Source organism: Paramisgurnus dabryanus, chromosome 1, assembly GCF_030506205.2.
Source record: "Paramisgurnus dabryanus chromosome 1, PD_genome_1.1, whole genome shotgun sequence".
In the NCBI taxonomy this organism is placed as follows: Eukaryota; Metazoa; Chordata; class Actinopteri; order Cypriniformes; family Cobitidae; genus Paramisgurnus; species Paramisgurnus dabryanus.
In genome coordinates, this window is record NC_133337.1 from 15,680,497 (window position 1) to 15,699,062 (window position 18,566).

An 18,566-nucleotide genomic window follows, 5' to 3' on the forward strand; every position below is an offset into this window, starting at 1 on the left:
GGTACCATTTACACCTCACCCTTATTATTTTATCAAGCAAATGTATGAAGTGCCATCCATCCGCTAGAAGTCTATAACATAAAGTAAGATTAATTTAGGGGGTTTAATGTTTTAGGTGTTTCAAATAATAACTATTACTATTATAAACTGAAAAGCTGTTTGAACAATCAGCATTCATGCACAACCAAAATTATTTGTTTTATAACAATGCGTAAGCTGTAGTAATATAGTTCTGTGTAGTAACAAAGAGATTGAATTTTAAAGCAAAATTTTGTTTTATTTTTGAAAAACATATTTGTTGCATAGTCTTAGCATAAAACAAACATACACTGATTATCTTTCAGGGACATGAAAGAACAATATGTTTTAATGTTATAATGAAAAGGTACAAGAAAAGTCTATACACACACCTATACTGTACCTTATAGAAATACAACCTTGCTAATAGATGTAAGAGATATAAAACTGTAAGAATGACAAGTACATATTGGTAAACAGATAAATGGTACAGTACAGGGTTACAGTTACAGACACTAAATAAACCATTTACCAAGACTTCAATTCATACTTTTAAAATGAACGTATGGCTACACATAATGATATTACAAAATGTAAGCAAGACTTCCAAATCCAGATCTCTAAACAAACAATAAGCAAAATGCAGGTTACTCCATCAATTTGTTTTTTCCATTACCAAGACACCAATGATATTCTCATCTTTAAATGCTTGTTCTCAGAACAATATTTTATTTCAAGTCATGTTTCTTCAAGCCATGTCTATTTTTATTGTGCATTTAACAATATATTGTTTAAAGGAGCTTAACAGAAAGTCATGCCAAAATGTCTTAAAGCCCCCTGTGAGCAAGGCAACTGTGAAAAAGAAAAAGCTCCATAATGTTTAATGATTTAAATGCCTCAGCTGCACTAAGCCCCAGTTGTACGTCTCCTGAGAATATTATGAAGAAAAAAAATATATATATGTATTACAAAATCCATTCATAGCGACTTTAATTACTGTATGTTTATACCACTGGGCTGTTGAAAGCTTTATTCTGATTGGTTGAGAACTGTTCCACGGGTACGTATTATTTTTTTGATAAACACACACCTGTCCTGTCAAATGTCTTAAAATAACCACCAGAGTAATGTCTGTAACAGTGAAATAACTGACTCCGATTGAACTATTTGAAAATAACACACACACTCGGTGTGGCATTGCCACCTTGGTTGTGCATTTTTGCGAATAATTCAATGGACAGTCATCAATTATTCCTTACATAACACATTGTAAACATAAACTTACCTACTCACCAGTTAAACCTACAGCAAAAAAATATATAAAAATTCTTAATACAATGTAGAAATTCTTTTTTTTTAGGTCATTTTATACATATTAATTTGATTGACTATGATAATGTTACACTGACAAAAGTAATTTTAAGGGTCAGATGAGGTAAAAAAAAAAAGTAAAAGTAATAACTGCACATTTCACAGTGTATAACATTGAATATAAAACCTAAAAAAAGTTATACGTATAATGTCATCAATGTATATTCTCAAACTCCACTTGTGTGGTCTGTTGTGACTTTCTCATATCCATCCTCCTGATTTTTCTGGGCTCTTTGTGGTTTAACGATAACACGATTACACACGGTAAGACGTGGACTGCTTGGTCGGATCTGCTTAAGGTCACTTGAGGGGGTGAGGATGTCTCGACCCTGAGAAGATGTAAAGTTTAAACCAAGATGCATTAATGGATATAGATATTGCTTCAGAAACATTAAATAATCAAGACAATGGTGTACAATGAGTTGAAACTGTTAAACAATAATATAATGTATGCTTCTGTACATGACCTTGATCAAATGATTAGTAAATAATGTTTTGTAAATTATATGAATGAATAAATGAATGAATGAAGTGCTGGTTGCATTGATATGTAATTCTGACCTTCCATAAGGAAAAGACTATGAAGACTGGTATGCAGATCATAGGAAAGACTGTGAGCAAAGGTGCGATCGTGTAAGTCCAGTCAGGCACTACTTCAGTGGACGCATTTCTATTACCAATCAGATTATACAGCAGAGTGGCCTGAGAGGAAAAAAGCAGTGTGCATTCAAATTCTTGTACCGTCATGGTGTACATTCGATTTGATTGAGAACTTATGTCTCAAACACTGGTGAAAAAAAAAACGTAAACCGTTAATTTTTGATGAATAGAGGGATGAGTAGATTATGGCATGGACAATCAAAGCAAGAATGAATCAATAAAACAAACTCCTGAGTAATCATGAAAAGTGTACAACAGTAAGACACAGTTAGAAAAACAAAATATGAACTCACGCTACAAATGAGTGGGGTAATGAAGAGCCAGCAGTACTTCAGCGCAGCAATTGGTGCATATCCTATCATATCCTCAATGTTGTCATAGAAACGGTCTGCACCTGCAAACCAGCCATTTGCATGACAATGTCATTTATTTGTTCCCTGTTTGCCTTCTTTCCATATTGCAATCATTTACCAAGTAATTAGTCAAGTTATTATAGACAAAAGCTAAAAAATACTGATCAATGTAATCTGTGTAAATTAGTTTAAGAATATAATTATGATCCGAATTTTCCAGTATCACACATTAAACTTATTAGAGTGTAATTATGTGTAATTATAAAATAATAATTAATTTATTAATTACTAACTACTTAATTAATTATTCTGCAGCTGCATGTAGTGACAGACATGATATGGTTGTGGATAGTGGTTCTGGTTATTGGTGTAAAATGTAAAGATGATGTAAGATCAATGATAGTGTTAATATTTAATTAAATGGTCTTATTAAGTAAAAGTCATTTAAAACAAATCAAACAGATATCATATTGGTTAGGTATTTAAAGTTATTTTAACAGAATTCAACATGTTTTGCATGTGTAATCAACTTTAATTTCATGATGATTGGTATTGAGGTAGCAAGTTAAGACAGCAACTGCACATTTTACAGTGTAAATTATATTACAGTGTTATTTTGTCTCACCATAGACCCACGCGACAACAACTGTCTCAAAACAGGCTATAAAGAGCAAGTTGGTTCCACTGGGGCCATAGGTGTCCATCACATTGAACAGATAAATTCCTCCCTATAAGATATCCCAGATGCAAAGAGTTCAGTCAATTTTGGGTGGGTAGGGTAATGGGTTATTTTATTCTTCTGTATTAAATCATCTGTATGATTGTTAATAATCTGACTGTGACAGATCTCTGTCCGTCTGTCTTTCTATACTGTACCTTCGTGATGAATGGCAGACCAAGTAAAAAGCAGACAACAGCAATGGCCAAAACCAAAAGCTCCCGACGTTTGCGTAATTTTTCCGGAAACAGATCAGTGAGAGCTGTGGCTAAACTTTCCACACACACAAACTGAAACATAGAAATATACAGAACAAAACATTTAAATAACACTTAAAGTGTTTTATGAAAGGTTTTGATCCACTTAAAATGATGACTATAGAGTACAAATACAATATATTTATATATAATAAGTATTAAAGAACTTAAAATCTGTACCTGGCTGTCAAGGCCCAGCATAAGTACCATAAGAAAGAATAGAAAGGACCAGAACTGGGGTCCAGGTAACAGAGACAGTGCTCTGGGATATGCTATGAAAGCTAAACCAGGACCTGCAAAAAAAAAAAACATCAGTGTACATTTCACTGGAATAAAAATGACTAAAAGTATATCATTAAAGTAAATCGTTGCTGTCTGGGAAGCTTGATGGTTTCAGGCATGTTACAGGATATAGTCATTTGAAAAATCTATTTAGCAAACTAAATATAGCTTTGTGCAGAACCCATAAATGCCACCCAAACCTATTCATTACAGGAACTCGAATATATTTTCATATCTAAGAACACCATTTAGCCACGACTATACTGACTACGTGTATTTCCTTTTATACTTGCTTAATGCCATTCCCAGAAAATTTAGAGTCTAAACCAATCACAAGTATTGGACTGAGATGCTCTCTTGTGGTTGACAGCAGCATCGCAAGTAACCACGATAGTCCCATATCAATAATGACATATGATGACTACATAATATGATGCCTATATAAAAAACTACATGTTATATTATAATAATATTTACCTGAAGATACAATTTCTTCCATGGTTAAACCAAGCTGTTGGGCCATGAACCCCAAAATAGAGAAGACGACAAACCCAGCAAAGATGCTTGTTGTGCTGTTCAGCACGCAGAGTGCTAAACAATCCCTGTAGAAATCAGGAAACAAATATACAATCATAAATGACAAAATACTGATGACTGTCACATGTATCAAGATGTAAGGGAGGGGAAATGTTTAACATTGACACTGGAGGTTACAGACTTGTAGCAGTCATTGTTGTATCTGTTGTAACTGCCCAGCGCTGTAAGGACTCCTTGACACACGGCGTACGAGAAAAACACCTGAGTCCCCGCATCACGCCAGACCTGAAGATAAAGAGAGCAAATATAAAAGATAATGATGATGTGACTTTCAATCTCTCAAAATCTATCAAGAAGATGTCTGGGGCTTGTTCCACCTATAATGAAAAGAAATACATCTGGTATGAAGAAAATGAAAAATGTCTTAGGACCATTACGGTTGTATATAGATTAATATATCATCAGTGACACCTTGACCACAGGAAATTAATAATAAAGGACATCTGCATTACAAAAGCAAACAATGTATAATGGACTCTAAGATCCAATCCTAATAATGAGACAACTTGTGTAACTTCTTCGTTAGTCTGCTTTCTAATGTCATTAGGGATGCTAAACAATTAATCGCGATTAATCGTTAGCAGAATAAAAGTTTTTGTTTACATCACATATTTGTGTAAACTGTGTATAATAAGCATGTATATATATATATATAAATATGAACACATTCATGTATAATTTTAAGAAAAAAAAGTATATATTAATATAAGTATATAAGTATTTATATTTATATATAATATAAATTATACATAAATATACAAATGTATATACACATATTACACATGCATGTGTGTACATTTATTTATACAAAGTTATTATACACAGTTCACACACACATATATGATGTAAACAAGAACTTTTATTCTGCTAACGATTAATCGCGATTAACCGTTAAGCATCCCTAAATGTCATAGTCTGGTTATCCCCTACAAAAGAATACAAAATGTGTTCTGTAAACCAGCATTGCAACAATGCTTACCGCGAATATAGATGTAAATAAATTGTTAATTGCTACAAATAAATTAATCAAGTAAATTGTAAATTATTTAAAATAAGTCACATTCCTTCACCAAAATGTAAATTATTTTTTACATAACATGTACCTGTTTGATAGATGCTATAAAGTGCTGCAGGGATGACAACATATTTTGTAGGCTAATCCGGAAGTTATTTTTTGGCATATTGCAAAAAAGCTCTGTTAGTCTTAACAGATGAACACAGCTTTAAAGTCAATATTTGCTGTTTTATTTTTCTAGTAAACGCATCAACTTCAAAATTCATTAAATTTGTATTTATCTGACGTATGTTATTAACTTTTGTCAAACACACTAACTTCCAGGTTGGCCTACAAAAATACGTCATCCCTGTGGAACTTTATTATCCAGTGTGACTTAAGGAGGTTGTACACTGGGCAAGACGTGCCACGGTCACCTAAAAATCTAATTTTGGTTTCTATGAATGCACACAGCATGTCGACGGCTGATGACAAAAAGCTCAAATCCCTCCCGCACCACAGAGTGCCACTCACATAGTTTAACATCAGATAACATAATATTTGTCCCAAATCGTTAATGTTTAACATAGGCTGAGAATGTGGGGTCCGGTGTGCAATACTTGTGAGTTGTCTTACATGCAACGCAGCGCTGTGCTTCTAACCTAGTATGCGACCGCCTTTAGGCTACAATCCATTCAATCTATACGTCTCTTTAACAGTATTTGTGTTTAATTGGGTAAGGGATGCTTAATGATTAATCGCGATTAATCTATAGCAGAATAAAAGTTTTTGTTTACATCATATATGTGTGTGTGAACTGTGTATAATAACTTTGTATAAATAAATGCACACAAATGCATGTATATATTTAAGAAATATTTACATGTGTATATACATTTGTATATTTATGTATAATTTATATTATATAGAAATATAAATACTTAATATATAAATAAAAAAAATTCTTACAATTATACATGAATGTGTGCATATTTATATATACATATTTATTGTACACAGTTTACACACATATATGATGTAAACAAAAACTCTTATTCTGCTATAGATTATTCGCGATTAATCGTTAAGCAACCCTAAATTGGGTTCAAACCCATGACTTTTGTGTTGAAAAAAAATCTCTTCCAATTTAACTTCAGGAATAACTATACCACCATCTCATCAATAGACTTAAATGCAATTTCTGTGCAATGGTGTTCACTAAGGAAAGAGTCACTACTTTACCCTTGTGTAAGATTACAACAACCCTCAATTGAAAGTTTTTCTCATTTGCGATTATCCACTAGATGGCGCTCTTACCCAATTTATAATAAATACAGCAAAATACTATTCATTAGGGGTGATGGCTCAGTGGATAAGACACACACCTTTGGTGTGACAGACCCAGGTTCGAATCCACCTTAACCCCTAGTTGCTCCAGAGGTGTGCGCCCCACTGACATATATAGCAATGTAAGTCGCTTTGAATAAAAGCCTCAGCTAAATTAATAAGTAAGTTTAATTTTACACTGTGTGTATGTTTTGATAACCATTCTGAATCTGATCTCTAACAAAATTCCTTCACAAAAATGCAATTATTTCAGCTTTTTTGCTAAAAAAAAAAAGATTTTTTTCTCAGCATCTCAGCATGGTGGTGGAAAATTTATGACCAAAACCCCTAAGTATCCCAAAATCTCCTGGAAGCAATGCTAGATTTGTTTATGTAGTCTATTCAGGGTTATATAAGACACTACATTGACATTTTCCCTACGCTGCCTGGCAAGAGCAAGCATAATTTTTGATGTTGAAGAAATATTACTGTATTGGCTGACACAGACCTGAGACAAGGTTATCAGTTTTCAGTCAGTGCTGTCAGTAAAGTTCCATATTTACTGACCTGAAAACTTATTTGGTAAGCATTTGGTAAGTTTAATTCAAATGAATCTCTCCAATGTATGAAAACAAAGTCATGTAGTGTGTGGTTTTGACAGTATGTGTGTATTGTCTGAGGGCACAGTCTGAATTGAAATTCAGAAGTTAGCTGTTTGTTCTTTTGGGTGTGACATTTTTAAATTGTGTGTGAGGATTTGGTAAATTGTTCCCACACTCTTACAGCGGTTGTGTGAAAATAACACATTTTGTGTCTAGAACTGGACATTTCTTTGCCATTATTGGAATAACACATCCTGTTTTGTCCTTTTTATTTATTTAAACACAAATTCAACACATAATGTGTTAAAATAACACATATTGCATTAAATAGCACAACACAAAACAATGTGTAAAAATTAACACATCCTTTCTAAGAGTGCATAATTGTGTCTTAGCAATCGAAAAAAAAAAAAAATCTGTATCTGTACCCTGACCGGGAAAATGCCCCATTTACTCCATTTATGCTGTGGTTTACTGTGCTTATCTAATCGAATGAACTCACGATTTTCAAAAGATTTCATACAGTTACTATAAAACAGAGACTTAAGCAATATCTGATCACCATAATATCAGAATTTTCAACAATGCAACAGCACCACTGACCTTTTTTCATGCAGAACAAACACACGGCTCATTTGCAGGAGTTCACCACTGCACACTTACATGATGTAGCAATGCACATCTGGTTACTATAAGCAGGGTCACATCCCCCAGTTCTATTTCATAATACGAGTGTTTATTAACTTTTCCCAGACTGTATACATGGTACCTCACTCATGTGAATATTTATACACACTTCCTGTGTGTGAATGTGGAAGGAGAATAGTAGGGACATTCTGACACGGTTTGATTTGTTCTTCCGCCAAAGCTGTTTCTTTCAGTAGACAGGATGTTAATAACCCCTATTAGATGTTCTCAATAACCTATTCTGTATCTTGGCATTACTATTATAGCTGCATCTGTGTACCTCTAATGTGATTCATCTTCTCCCTCTTTTTACAACAAGACAATACTTGTTTCCCCACTACAAAAAAATCTTCCCAGGCCGCCCACGCGTTTCATTTTCACTGTGTTTTTCTAGTCAAACTATATTTTACATATTTTTGTGACATGCATTGTTAAATTATATTCCTCATGTCTTGCAAAAACCTCCTGTTCATTTTACAACAGTGTTTTCGTTAACTTAAATTTCAGTCTGCAAAATCAGATCCAGGGATAGCAGCCAGCCCCAGGGCTCACAGAAACCAGTCTTACTCTCAGTAAACACCGCCGAGCCAAGAGTTATTAGGCAATACATGCAAAAACATGAAATGATAACATGACAACTAATATTTTCTGTCTTTATAGTACATCCAGTATTGTTGTCTTTATCTATTGCTATTTATATGTGCCTTGTGCAACAGATATTATGACATATTAAGACACAGTGTTTCTATAGATAGAGCATTGCGTTAGTTAAAGGTCATTGGTTCAATCTCTGGATGTAGGCTATTTACAATACAGTGCTTTTGTTTAACTTACATCAGGGTTGGAGAGTTTACTGATGTCAGGATAAAGGTAATAAGCAATGCCAGTTCCAGCTCCAGGTAGGGATACTCCTCTAATAAACAGTATGAACAGCATCAGGTACGGGAAGGTAGCCGTGAAGTACACAACCTACAAAACATTTACACAAAAACATTTAATATAAATAACCCTAAAGTGTGATATATTACTGTTTATCTGAAATTATTTTTAACATGCCATTTTTATTTTGCTATTTTTTATTGTTATGTACACTTTAAAAATGGCTGGGCTATTTTTGACCCATAATGGGTAAATATTGGACAGAACACGTTCTGGGTTCAAAATGATCCAATGTTGGGTTGTTGTTATGCAACGATAGGGTATAATAACCCAGCAGTTGGGTTAAAACAACCCAGCATTGGGTCAATTTTAACCAGGCGTTGTGTTCTGTCCAATATTTACCCATTATGGGTAACCCAGCCTTTTTAGAGTGTAGCTTTTATGACCTCATATTATCTGAAAGTACATAATATAAATTTCTGCTTTGTCACACATCAGGAACTTCGAAATAATCGAATAAAATCTTGACTTAGAGGTGGATCACACAGAACCCATTTATGACAGTGGCAGGTGCCTTTTTTGAATGGTTTTCTATGGAAAGTGAGCGCACTGTTTATGCGCACTAAACGCCTCGCATTTCTGCAAGAGTGCTCTGAGAAGTTAAAGTTGAAAATAAGACAACTCTGAGTGGAAAAGCACCCGACGTCATTCATATTTTTTTCATTGTCCAATCAAATCCACAGGCGGGCCTTCCGTTGTGGTGACAGAAGCGTACAATGGCTTGGATCAACCAGAGAACATCCGGAAATAATGACAGTATGGTCCGCCTCGCGTTTTAAACCGTTAAAACATGTTCAGTGTGATCGGACCCTAATGCATAAACTAGTCTAGAAAAATCATTAAAAGATATTCTGTGTGTTAAAGGCAGTGTTCGTGATCTCTGGAAGCCAATGTTTACATTTGAAATCACCTAAACAAACACGCCCCTACCCCAATGGAATCTGGACCTTCTTTTGATCCACCCCACACATATGCAATCCAGGCAACGATATTTCAAAAATCATGCAACAGACAATAGTCCAATTCACACATTCAGTCTTTACTGGTAATTTACTGGTAAATTGCAGTTAACAGGTCATGTGTGAACAGAACCTTTCCGGTAAATCAGTGCCCCCGATTTACCAGTAAGACTGGTTGTAAGATTACCAGTAATTTACCGGTAAGCGCTATGTGTGAACGAAAAATATAGATTACCGGCATTTAGAACGGACGACGTCAGACCGCGCTGACAGATCTGGCCAATCAGAACGTTTTTATACAGGTGACGCGTTTGCCCCCGCACTGTTTACGGACGTTTTCACAAACATGCTGCTTAAAAGTCGAACACACCTGAAGTTAACATCCACATTTCTTCACCAAAGTTGTTTAAAACAGCTTACCATCTATTTCCCAAATTGCCGACGTCCTTAGCACACCATCTGTGAAGCCTAATGTGCAAACGCAGGTTCCGTTTGACGCTGCCTAATGCAATGTTGTTTGGTCACGAGCAACTACGCGACCGTTTGCCACAAATGTGAAAACAACAAAATATGGACGGATGATATTAAGTCATAACCCGCCATTGTTTACAAATACGACACGGAGCTCACGGCCACGCGCCACAGGTAACTTCCGCTTTCTCTCCGAGTTTACTGGTATTTTGATACTGATGTGTGAATGATGTCTTACTGGTAAAAAGACGGAATGTCACTGCATGTGTGAACAGCACATTTTTGTATTTACTGTTAAATTCATTCTGGTAAATTCATGGTAATTTACCAGAATTACTGTGTGAAAGAGGCTAATAATGTAAGTCTATGATGTGACCCTATCTGTGAAATCTATCTGTGTTTTCAATCAGTGATTTCACTTTAATTTCAATCTTTCACATGACCTCTTTACATTATGTAGGATGATTTTTATGTAGAAAATAATAAATCACAAAAATGACTTCAGCTGGTGTTTCACAGACAGGGTCACATTTGTTTTCTCAATTATTTCCATGTCAGACAGTAAATGTGTTAGCTGACCTTGCCTGTGGTCTTGACCCCTTTAAAGATGCAGAAATAACAGATGATCCATGCCAGCAAAAGACACAGGGCAAGATCACCGTTTACGCCCTCCAGAGCACCACTGTCAGATACCCGCAACATACGATAACTGAGGATACACACACACAACAACAGGATAAATTATAAACAACACATTTCCTGACCTTTTTTGTCATTTCAGTAACATGCATGTCAAAAAGATTTAAGTTGACACAAATATGGAAAAGGACAAACACTGCAACAGAAATAACCCACAAACATAAATATACCCATGCAAGAAACACATGTTCTGTTTCCTTGATGTAGGTTTGTGGGTTTTAGTTTAGAATACTGCATGAACAATAAACAGCTCATTAAATTTTCGGCTATGTGGTTCAGCCCAGATTGCCTAATATCTCATGTCTGCATGATGAAACATTAAAAGTCTCTGTTTTACAGATGTCGAATCTTTTTTCATTTTTTCCACATTTGTAAGGGAGAGGGGTCTCGCTCATTTTCAAGAATCTTCAAGACATTACCAAATACTTTTAGTAATTGAATGACACTGAGAGACGTTTCACACTGAAGTAAAAATTTGCTGTTCTTACCCAAATAATGGGTCTCATTCACTAAGCATGCGTACGCACAAATACGGACGTTTTACCTTACAAATCATGATTCAACAAAACTTTCATACAAAAATTTATTTGTAGTGTATGCAAAGACATAGGAACACACGTACGCAATAATCATGAACAAGGAAAAAAATATAAAATATATAACACAGTTATATATATGATAGGGTTCTTTTTCCTTGTTCATGATTATTGTGCACGTGTGGTCTAAGCTGTTCTTACGATTTTGCTAACATTTAGAAGAAATTTTAGTATGAACGTTTTTGTTGATTCATGATTTGTCTGTTAAAACATCCAAACACACATTTAAAGAACAAATCCGTGCATATTAGTGAATGAGACCCAATGTGTGTCTACCCAATCTGACACTTTACTGCTTTATTTGCTGTAATGTAGTCACCTTACAGTGGGTCAATCATATAAAATGTAGTGTTTGTAATGTTTTTAACCTCTTTTGGTTAAAACAAAAAAGTTTATGAGGAGCAAGTACAAAAAAATATAAACTACTAAAATCTGTCTCTCTACTCCAATTCTCAAGGTAAACTTGTGTATGATTTTTTGTTATGATTTCATGTCATGTTGTGTTGTGTAATGTAATGTTGACTTCAACCCATGTTTGTTTGTTTGTTTATTAAAGCCATTTCAGCATCTATGGCTATTCGTGGCAAGAACCGGTAAATATACACACAGTTAAATCTATACACAAGTTGGAGAAGGAACTTGGCGAAGAATTTGGCATCTCCAATTCAACCTGCATGTCTTTGGACTGTGGAAGGAAATTGGAGTATGCAGAGTAAACCACACTGACAAATCCAAAAACAGAATGACTCCCTGACCCAGCCGAGGCTTGAACCGCAAACCACAAAGTACAAAAAAATATAAACTACTAAAATCTGTCTCTCTACTCCAATTCTCAAGGTAAACTTGTGTATGATTTTTTTGTTATGATTTCATGTCATGGTGTGTTGTGTAATGTAATGTTGACCTCAACCCATGTTTGTTTGTTTGTTTATTAAAGCCATTTCAGCATCTATGGCTATTCGTGGCAAGAACCGGTAAATATACACACAGTTAAATCTATACACAAGTTGGAGAAGGAACTTGGCGAAGAATTTGGCATCTCCAATTCAACCTGCATGTCTTTGGACTGTGGAAGGAAACCGGAGTATGCAGAGTAAACCACACTGACAAATCCAAACACAGAACGACTCCCTGATCCAGCCAAGGCTCGAACCGCAAACCTTGCTGTGAGGTAGCAGTGCTAATTTCAACCGATTTAAAAAATAGCTTAAATTCAGCTGTATTTCTATAACCTATGAAGAAATTACTATAACACAGTTTTGCATTCTTGCAAAGCACCATTACAGACAATACACTGTAGAACAGACACTGGAGCCATAAGAAAATAAAATTGTGCATGGGAATGTGCAAACTGTAAAAATGATATCATATCAGCATATATTTTATGTTACTTTAACTTAGGAAAACAAGTTGAAATTACTTAACTTAATTTGTTAAGTTATGTCAAATTATCACAAATCAAAACTTAATAAAGTAGGTTGAATTGACTTGCATAATTAAGTTTTGGCCTCATAAAAAAATTGGCCTCATAGTTTGTAGAGACGGAAGTACTATCTGAGCAAAGGTAATAGTGATGCTTGCCTTAGCAACCATCGAAAACAGATGGGGATCTGTCATTGGTCAGACAATCAAACAGTGCTGCCTCAAGCCTCACGCCATAGGCTGAGCCAATGTTGATTTGTTTGGTTGGCCGGGAACAGATCAATGCTTGAAAAGTGTAACAGAAGCAAAGATAATAGATATTAACAATATACTATAAATAGGGGAACATGCAATGTTCAATAGGATGGCTTTTGGTGATTCAGAGAGATTAAAAGACATCTATTGTCACAGTCTTGCGATCAAAGATAGCCTGTAATGATATTTTTTACCAGTGTCAGAAATTTAGCATGATCCTACAACCTACACTTACTGAGTAGCCAATAAAAACGACGCATTGTTCAATGCAATGTGTCCCTAAAAGTTAAATATGTTTTACTTTGAAAATTCTATATAACTATAACTTGATATAGTGATAGCATTTACAGGATGTTAAATACTGATTTAAGAAATGATGATCCAACTCACAACCAATACTCTTGTTCTGCAGAGATCACTTTAAAAGACAGCAATTCAGATCCATTTTGAGAACTGAAAAGAGATCAAAAGAAAAGTATGAGTACACCAAAGTATTTAAATTGCTTTTAAAGTGTTTACTTCCGTTCCTGTGTTGTTACAGGTTCTCCAGACAAAAGAGCAAGGTTTAATTTTTAAATCTATTTCTATATAACAAAAAAGCAATATGATATCAAGTTACGACAAGAAGCATATTTTTATATATATGTATACACCTGTTCTCTCAAATGTCTGTCTGTATGTTCTTTTCATCTTCTTGTTAGGTGAATACAAAGAATGAATAAATACTAAAGTGGTTTTGTTTGTATAAAACAGAACTTTTTTTCTAAACATGTTTTCAAACATCTAAAGCCTTAAATCCAAACATCCGAGTGAACGCCAGACAAAACAAGTCTTTTTATTTCCTGCTCTCAGATGTTGTCAAGTGTGATTACCTCAAGCTGTAGTTGTCATTTGTAGTTTCATTGTAGAGAAAAGACCAGTCAGCAGCAGAACTGTGCACACCGATGTTTGTAGCATTTAAAGTTTGGCAGTTTTCTGTTGATAAGAAAACAGATTGTTTAGAATAACTAACAAACTAGAATTATTATTTATTTTCTTTAAGAAAATGGGAGTGGTGCTTGCCTGTGCAAAACCCCCTACGACAGTTTTAGAGGTCTACATTGCAGTTTCTATGATGTTTTGTATGGATATTGGCATTTATATGTTTTGCAACCTCCATAAGACAGCAATCTGTTTTGCGTCGTGCCACATTACCATCTTGGGTGTGCAATATTTTTTATAATTTAACAGCCCATGGTCAATTATTCTTTATATAGACACAAGAATGCTAATAATTGTGGCCAATGCAAATAAACAGAATATTTTATTTAATAATGAAATCATTGTTTTTCTTCAATGAAATGTTAGACTTTTGTAAATTTGTTAAATAAAATATCAACAAAATAAACAATAGATTTATTTTCACTGTGATCTTACTGTATCTCATTTTTCCTGTGTCCCAATGATTCAGACATAAATTGAAAATCTGATCATTTTTAAGAGCAAAACTAATCTTAACAACCCATGCAATCTGACAGTCATTTGCATCCATTGCACAGTATGGTGTGCATTACATGTTACGCACCCAATATTAATACTGTACTAACAGGCTTTGAACAACTGAAATAGGGATGATTGCATTATAATATTCGTGAGGATCAAAGCTGTGATGTTCGTGCCATTTGGGAAACAACAAAAAAAGTTATCCTAAGTTATTCAGTGTCTTAATCCTAATTGAATACATTGAATGCATTACTTCACATAATACATTAAGCCACACCTGTGTTCCAATCGTTGCTGCAGGAAGTCCAAGGTAGTGTACTCCAGAAACAGTTAAACAGGTAGAAGATAGCCCAGGCCAGAACCACTATGTAATATATATTCAGATATATCACTATAACTTGAGAGGCAACGCCTACCCCTGCAAAGAAAGAAGAAGTACAACAATTAATGTGCCCTGTATGCAACCATAACTTATGACATTCCTCTGAGATAACTCCAAAATGTTGACATGTTAGATATATAGGTCTATATTAAAGGCATTATTTGTAAATGAACACAAAACCTTCAAACATGGGGCAAATTTTTCTCCAAGCAGTGACGCCTCCCTCACTGGTGTATTGACCCATTGCAGTCTCCAAGAAGAATATTGGGATTCCACAAAAGAACAGGAAGATGAAATATGGAATGAAGAACACGCCTGGAAAGACCATAAAATAAGTTTATGTACTTTATTCAGGCAGAATAAATGACTTAATCTTTGGGGGGGGGGGGTAACAGAATGTATGAAGGTAATATCTAGATTTACATAATTATTTTCATTTTAGCTTGAGGGCCAATATTTGAATTTAAATATCTAATACACTACCAGTTAAAAGTTTGGATTCACTTGACTGCATTTGCGTTTCTAGGGATCTTTGTAACACTTAAATCTAAACTTTGAGTGCTTCCCTGGGAAAAACCTGTTGTGGTTGACATTGCTATGCACTGAAGATTGCTATACTCCTGTAATTGATTGTGTTAACATTGCAAAGATCATGAGTTTGATTCCCAGGTATCATACATGTTAATAAAAATGTTTTTCCTAAATGCACTGTAGTTGCTTGGGATAAACACATCTTACAAATGCATACATTCAAATGAGTGTTTTTTAAACATTGCAGAGATGATTACACAAAAAAAGCAACAAACCACTAGTTGGGTTAAAATGTTTATATTTGACCCAGCAATCGGTTAAATAACCCAAAATTTTGAGTTTACACAAACACTCTAAAAACAAACAGTGCTAGCACCAAAAGTGGTTCTTTGCTCGTAATCATAGAAGAATCGTTTTTAGTGCCATATAGCACCGGTGAAGCACATGTGTAGAACCATGTAGTGCTATCTAGAACCATATGTGGTGCTATATGGCCCCTATTTGGTTCTACACAGGTGCTTCACTGGTGCTATATGGCACTAAAAACGGTTCTTCTATTACGAGCAAAGAAGCACTTTTGGTGCTATATAGCACCGTTTGTTTTTAGACATAGGTTAAATTCGAAAAAATTAAAAGCAAGAATAGGATTTTTTGCTTATTTTGCCATCTCAGATCCTGTTAGGTAAGTGACCACACCACTCCTCAACATGTTGCATGACTCATCACAAGTTTTAACGGTGAGGTTTTTTTTTAATAAACTTTACTATTAAGCAATAACATTAGTGCTGTTTACACCACCAAAAAGCAAGAACTATGGTTGCATCAGCATGTGTTTAAAAAAGAGAAAACATGTCTATGATGAATTGTTCTTCACATTGCAGAAGAACAAAGTGGTCTATTGATTATGTGCTGGCTCTTGAAGGTCAAAGCCATGTCATGCTGCAGGGGCTTTACCAAACCCTTAGGGCAAACGCAGACATGGTTTCCAACCAATCTACCATCTCTGTAAATATCTTACCTCCACCATTTTTGTAGCATAGGTAAGGAAAACGCCACACATTTCCCAGGCCGATAATCTCTCCAGCCATAGACAGCAAAAACTCAGTCTTGCTGGCCCATTTCTCCCTGCCATCAGATTCGTTGTCTGTGACCTGTTTTTGGTCCTCTGCATTCACAGCTCCGTCAGGAGTGTTGAGGCCTTGAGTCTCCGGCATTTTCCTTTTCTTTATGTCCTATTTTGTTTGTCTGTCCTTCTGACAAAACATTAAACAGATAGTCCTGCGTCAAAACCTTATGCCTTGTGCTGTGTTGGGCTAGTCAGGATGCTCAAACAAACAGAACAATGGTTATAAAGTGCAACGAAACCACAATATTTGCACTATTTAGGGGTATCAACCTATAAATGCATTACTTATTGTTACTGTATAATAAGCTGGAACAAAAGTATTTTAAAGTAAAAGAAAAAGACAAAAAATGCATTACTTTCAAGTACTGAATAAAACGTCAGTTACTGACACAGACTGACACGCTTGATCTAAAGGCTTGCTTAAATGAATTAAAATAGTTTTGCAGACAAAAAAATGCATTGTGCTTGTGTTTTTTGTAAAAAAAAAAAAAAAAAAATTAAAACATACAAACAAAGAGAATGATATGCCAGATAAAGGTTAAAGTTGACAACTCAGTAACATTATTATTATACAGGATACATCATTATGTAAGATATCATCTCTCAAGTTTAAACGTTTTACAATAAGAAAATACATCTGAAAATTTGTAACAATGCATGCATAAAGCACAATCTGCATGCATAAAGTACAAATGTGCAAACATCTAAACAGATCAGCTTTTAAAGAGATAAAGGAAAAGTTTCAATGGTGTGACTAAGTGTATTGCACAATTTACAAATTATAAACATTGCTGTACTCTTTAAAAGTCACAAAAAAGTCCAGAGACTTACCGAGTGGACAGCTCCCTTTGAATGTGGATTGCAGTGTTGTGCATGAAATGAATGTTTGCTGCACGCGATTTGCAATGGAAGAGGGCGTGTCGTTTTCTGCGCACAGTACTGATCTGGTTTCATGAGGTAAAATTTATTGAAAACAACATTATTTCTTGTTGAAAAAAACACACGCAAAGATTTATGTATATAGATGTATATCTTAAAAGATTTTATAGAGATTTACTTTAAAAATATATGTATATACTTTTATATTGATTTCAACCCTGTCATAACAGGCGCGCGTGTGTATCAGACTCTGAAGACCACTCCCTCATTTACCTCAGAAAGGCACCAGCTATAAATTTCACCTGAAAAGTAAAAGTGATTTAAAAGGAAAATGAAACAAACGAAAACAAACATAAAGAAATAAATTAAAACATATATAAGTAGCAGGGAGTCTGTCATTTAACTTATCTGACTGATGTGAGATTATGTCGTACTTGTAGCCCTTTACTGAATTATCAGCATAAGGAAGATACCGTTGAAATTAAACAGACTTTAAAAAAGATAAAGGATAGTGGTTGGAAACTAAGTACAAAGAACAGAAAATAAAAGTGACTGAGATTAAAGTAGCATTTTAGACATGTGAAGATCTTATTTCTCAGAAAACACATACTTAAAAGATTCATTTTTTAAAGGGGTCATATTATAAGATTTTTTTTTAAGATGTAAAAGAAGTCTTTGGTGGCCCCAGAGTGCTTATGTGAAGATTAAGCTTAAAATACCCCATGTATCATTTATTATAGCATGTTAAAAGGTGCTCTAAGTGAATCTGTGTGACGTCACATCTTTTGTCATTTTTTTGTCAAACAACACAGAGCATACTCCTCCCCCTCCCTTCCATGCTTTCTGAAAGAGTCATGAACGCGCCCAACCCACACTCCAAAATCCTTCTTGTCGTTTATTGGTTGGAACACTTTGTTATGTTTCGTGGTGGTAGGTTTGACCACTTTATTTTGGTCTACA

The 18,566-nt window shown here is 34.7% G+C and overlaps 1 protein-coding gene across 3 annotated transcripts; it reads right to left on the bottom strand.

The window, feature by feature from the left end:
• Positions 1-262: 262 nt before the first annotated feature.
• On the bottom strand, positions 263-17,660 carry LOC135760603 (sodium- and chloride-dependent GABA transporter 2-like). Of its 3 annotated transcripts, none has more exons than XM_065274666.2 (16): positions 17,559-17,660; positions 16,620-16,854; positions 15,251-15,385; positions 14,966-15,106; positions 14,079-14,181; positions 13,597-13,659; positions 10,814-10,943; positions 8,700-8,834; positions 4,378-4,481; positions 4,137-4,261; positions 3,558-3,670; positions 3,279-3,410; positions 3,028-3,130; positions 2,343-2,443; positions 1,951-2,091; positions 263-1,718 (listed from the first exon to the last, which is right to left on the bottom strand). In XM_065274666.2, exons 2-16 carry the CDS (start codon positions 16,813-16,815, stop codon positions 1,557-1,559), a joined length of 1,884 nt encoding a protein of 627 aa, XP_065130738.1. In that variant the 5' UTR covers positions 16,816-16,854; positions 17,559-17,660; the 3' UTR covers positions 263-1,556. The 3 variants fall into 3 exon arrangements, with proteins under 3 accessions (XP_065130738.1, XP_065130739.1, XP_065130740.1); XM_065274667.2 differs by having other exon boundaries at positions 16,620-16,851; positions 17,559-17,657; XM_065274668.2 differs by having other exon boundaries at positions 16,620-16,926; positions 17,559-17,592.
• Between the last annotated feature and the right edge of the window lie 906 nt (positions 17,661-18,566).

Bases quoted from the DNA above. Each gene is read 5' to 3' on its own strand.
- LOC135760603 (XM_065274666.2), bottom strand. From the start codon at position 16,815: ATGCCGGAGACTCAAGGCCTCAACACTCCTGACGGAGCTGTGAATGCA. The intron at 8,835-10,813 runs GTCAGCTAACAC...AATGTTTTGTAG, and splicing joins GGGTCAAGACCACAGGCAAG to GTTGTGTACTTCACGGCTAC. The intron at 2,092-2,342 runs GTGAGTTCATAT...TTTTCCTCTCAG, and splicing joins TTACCCCACTCATTTGTAGC to GCCACTCTGCTGTATAATCT.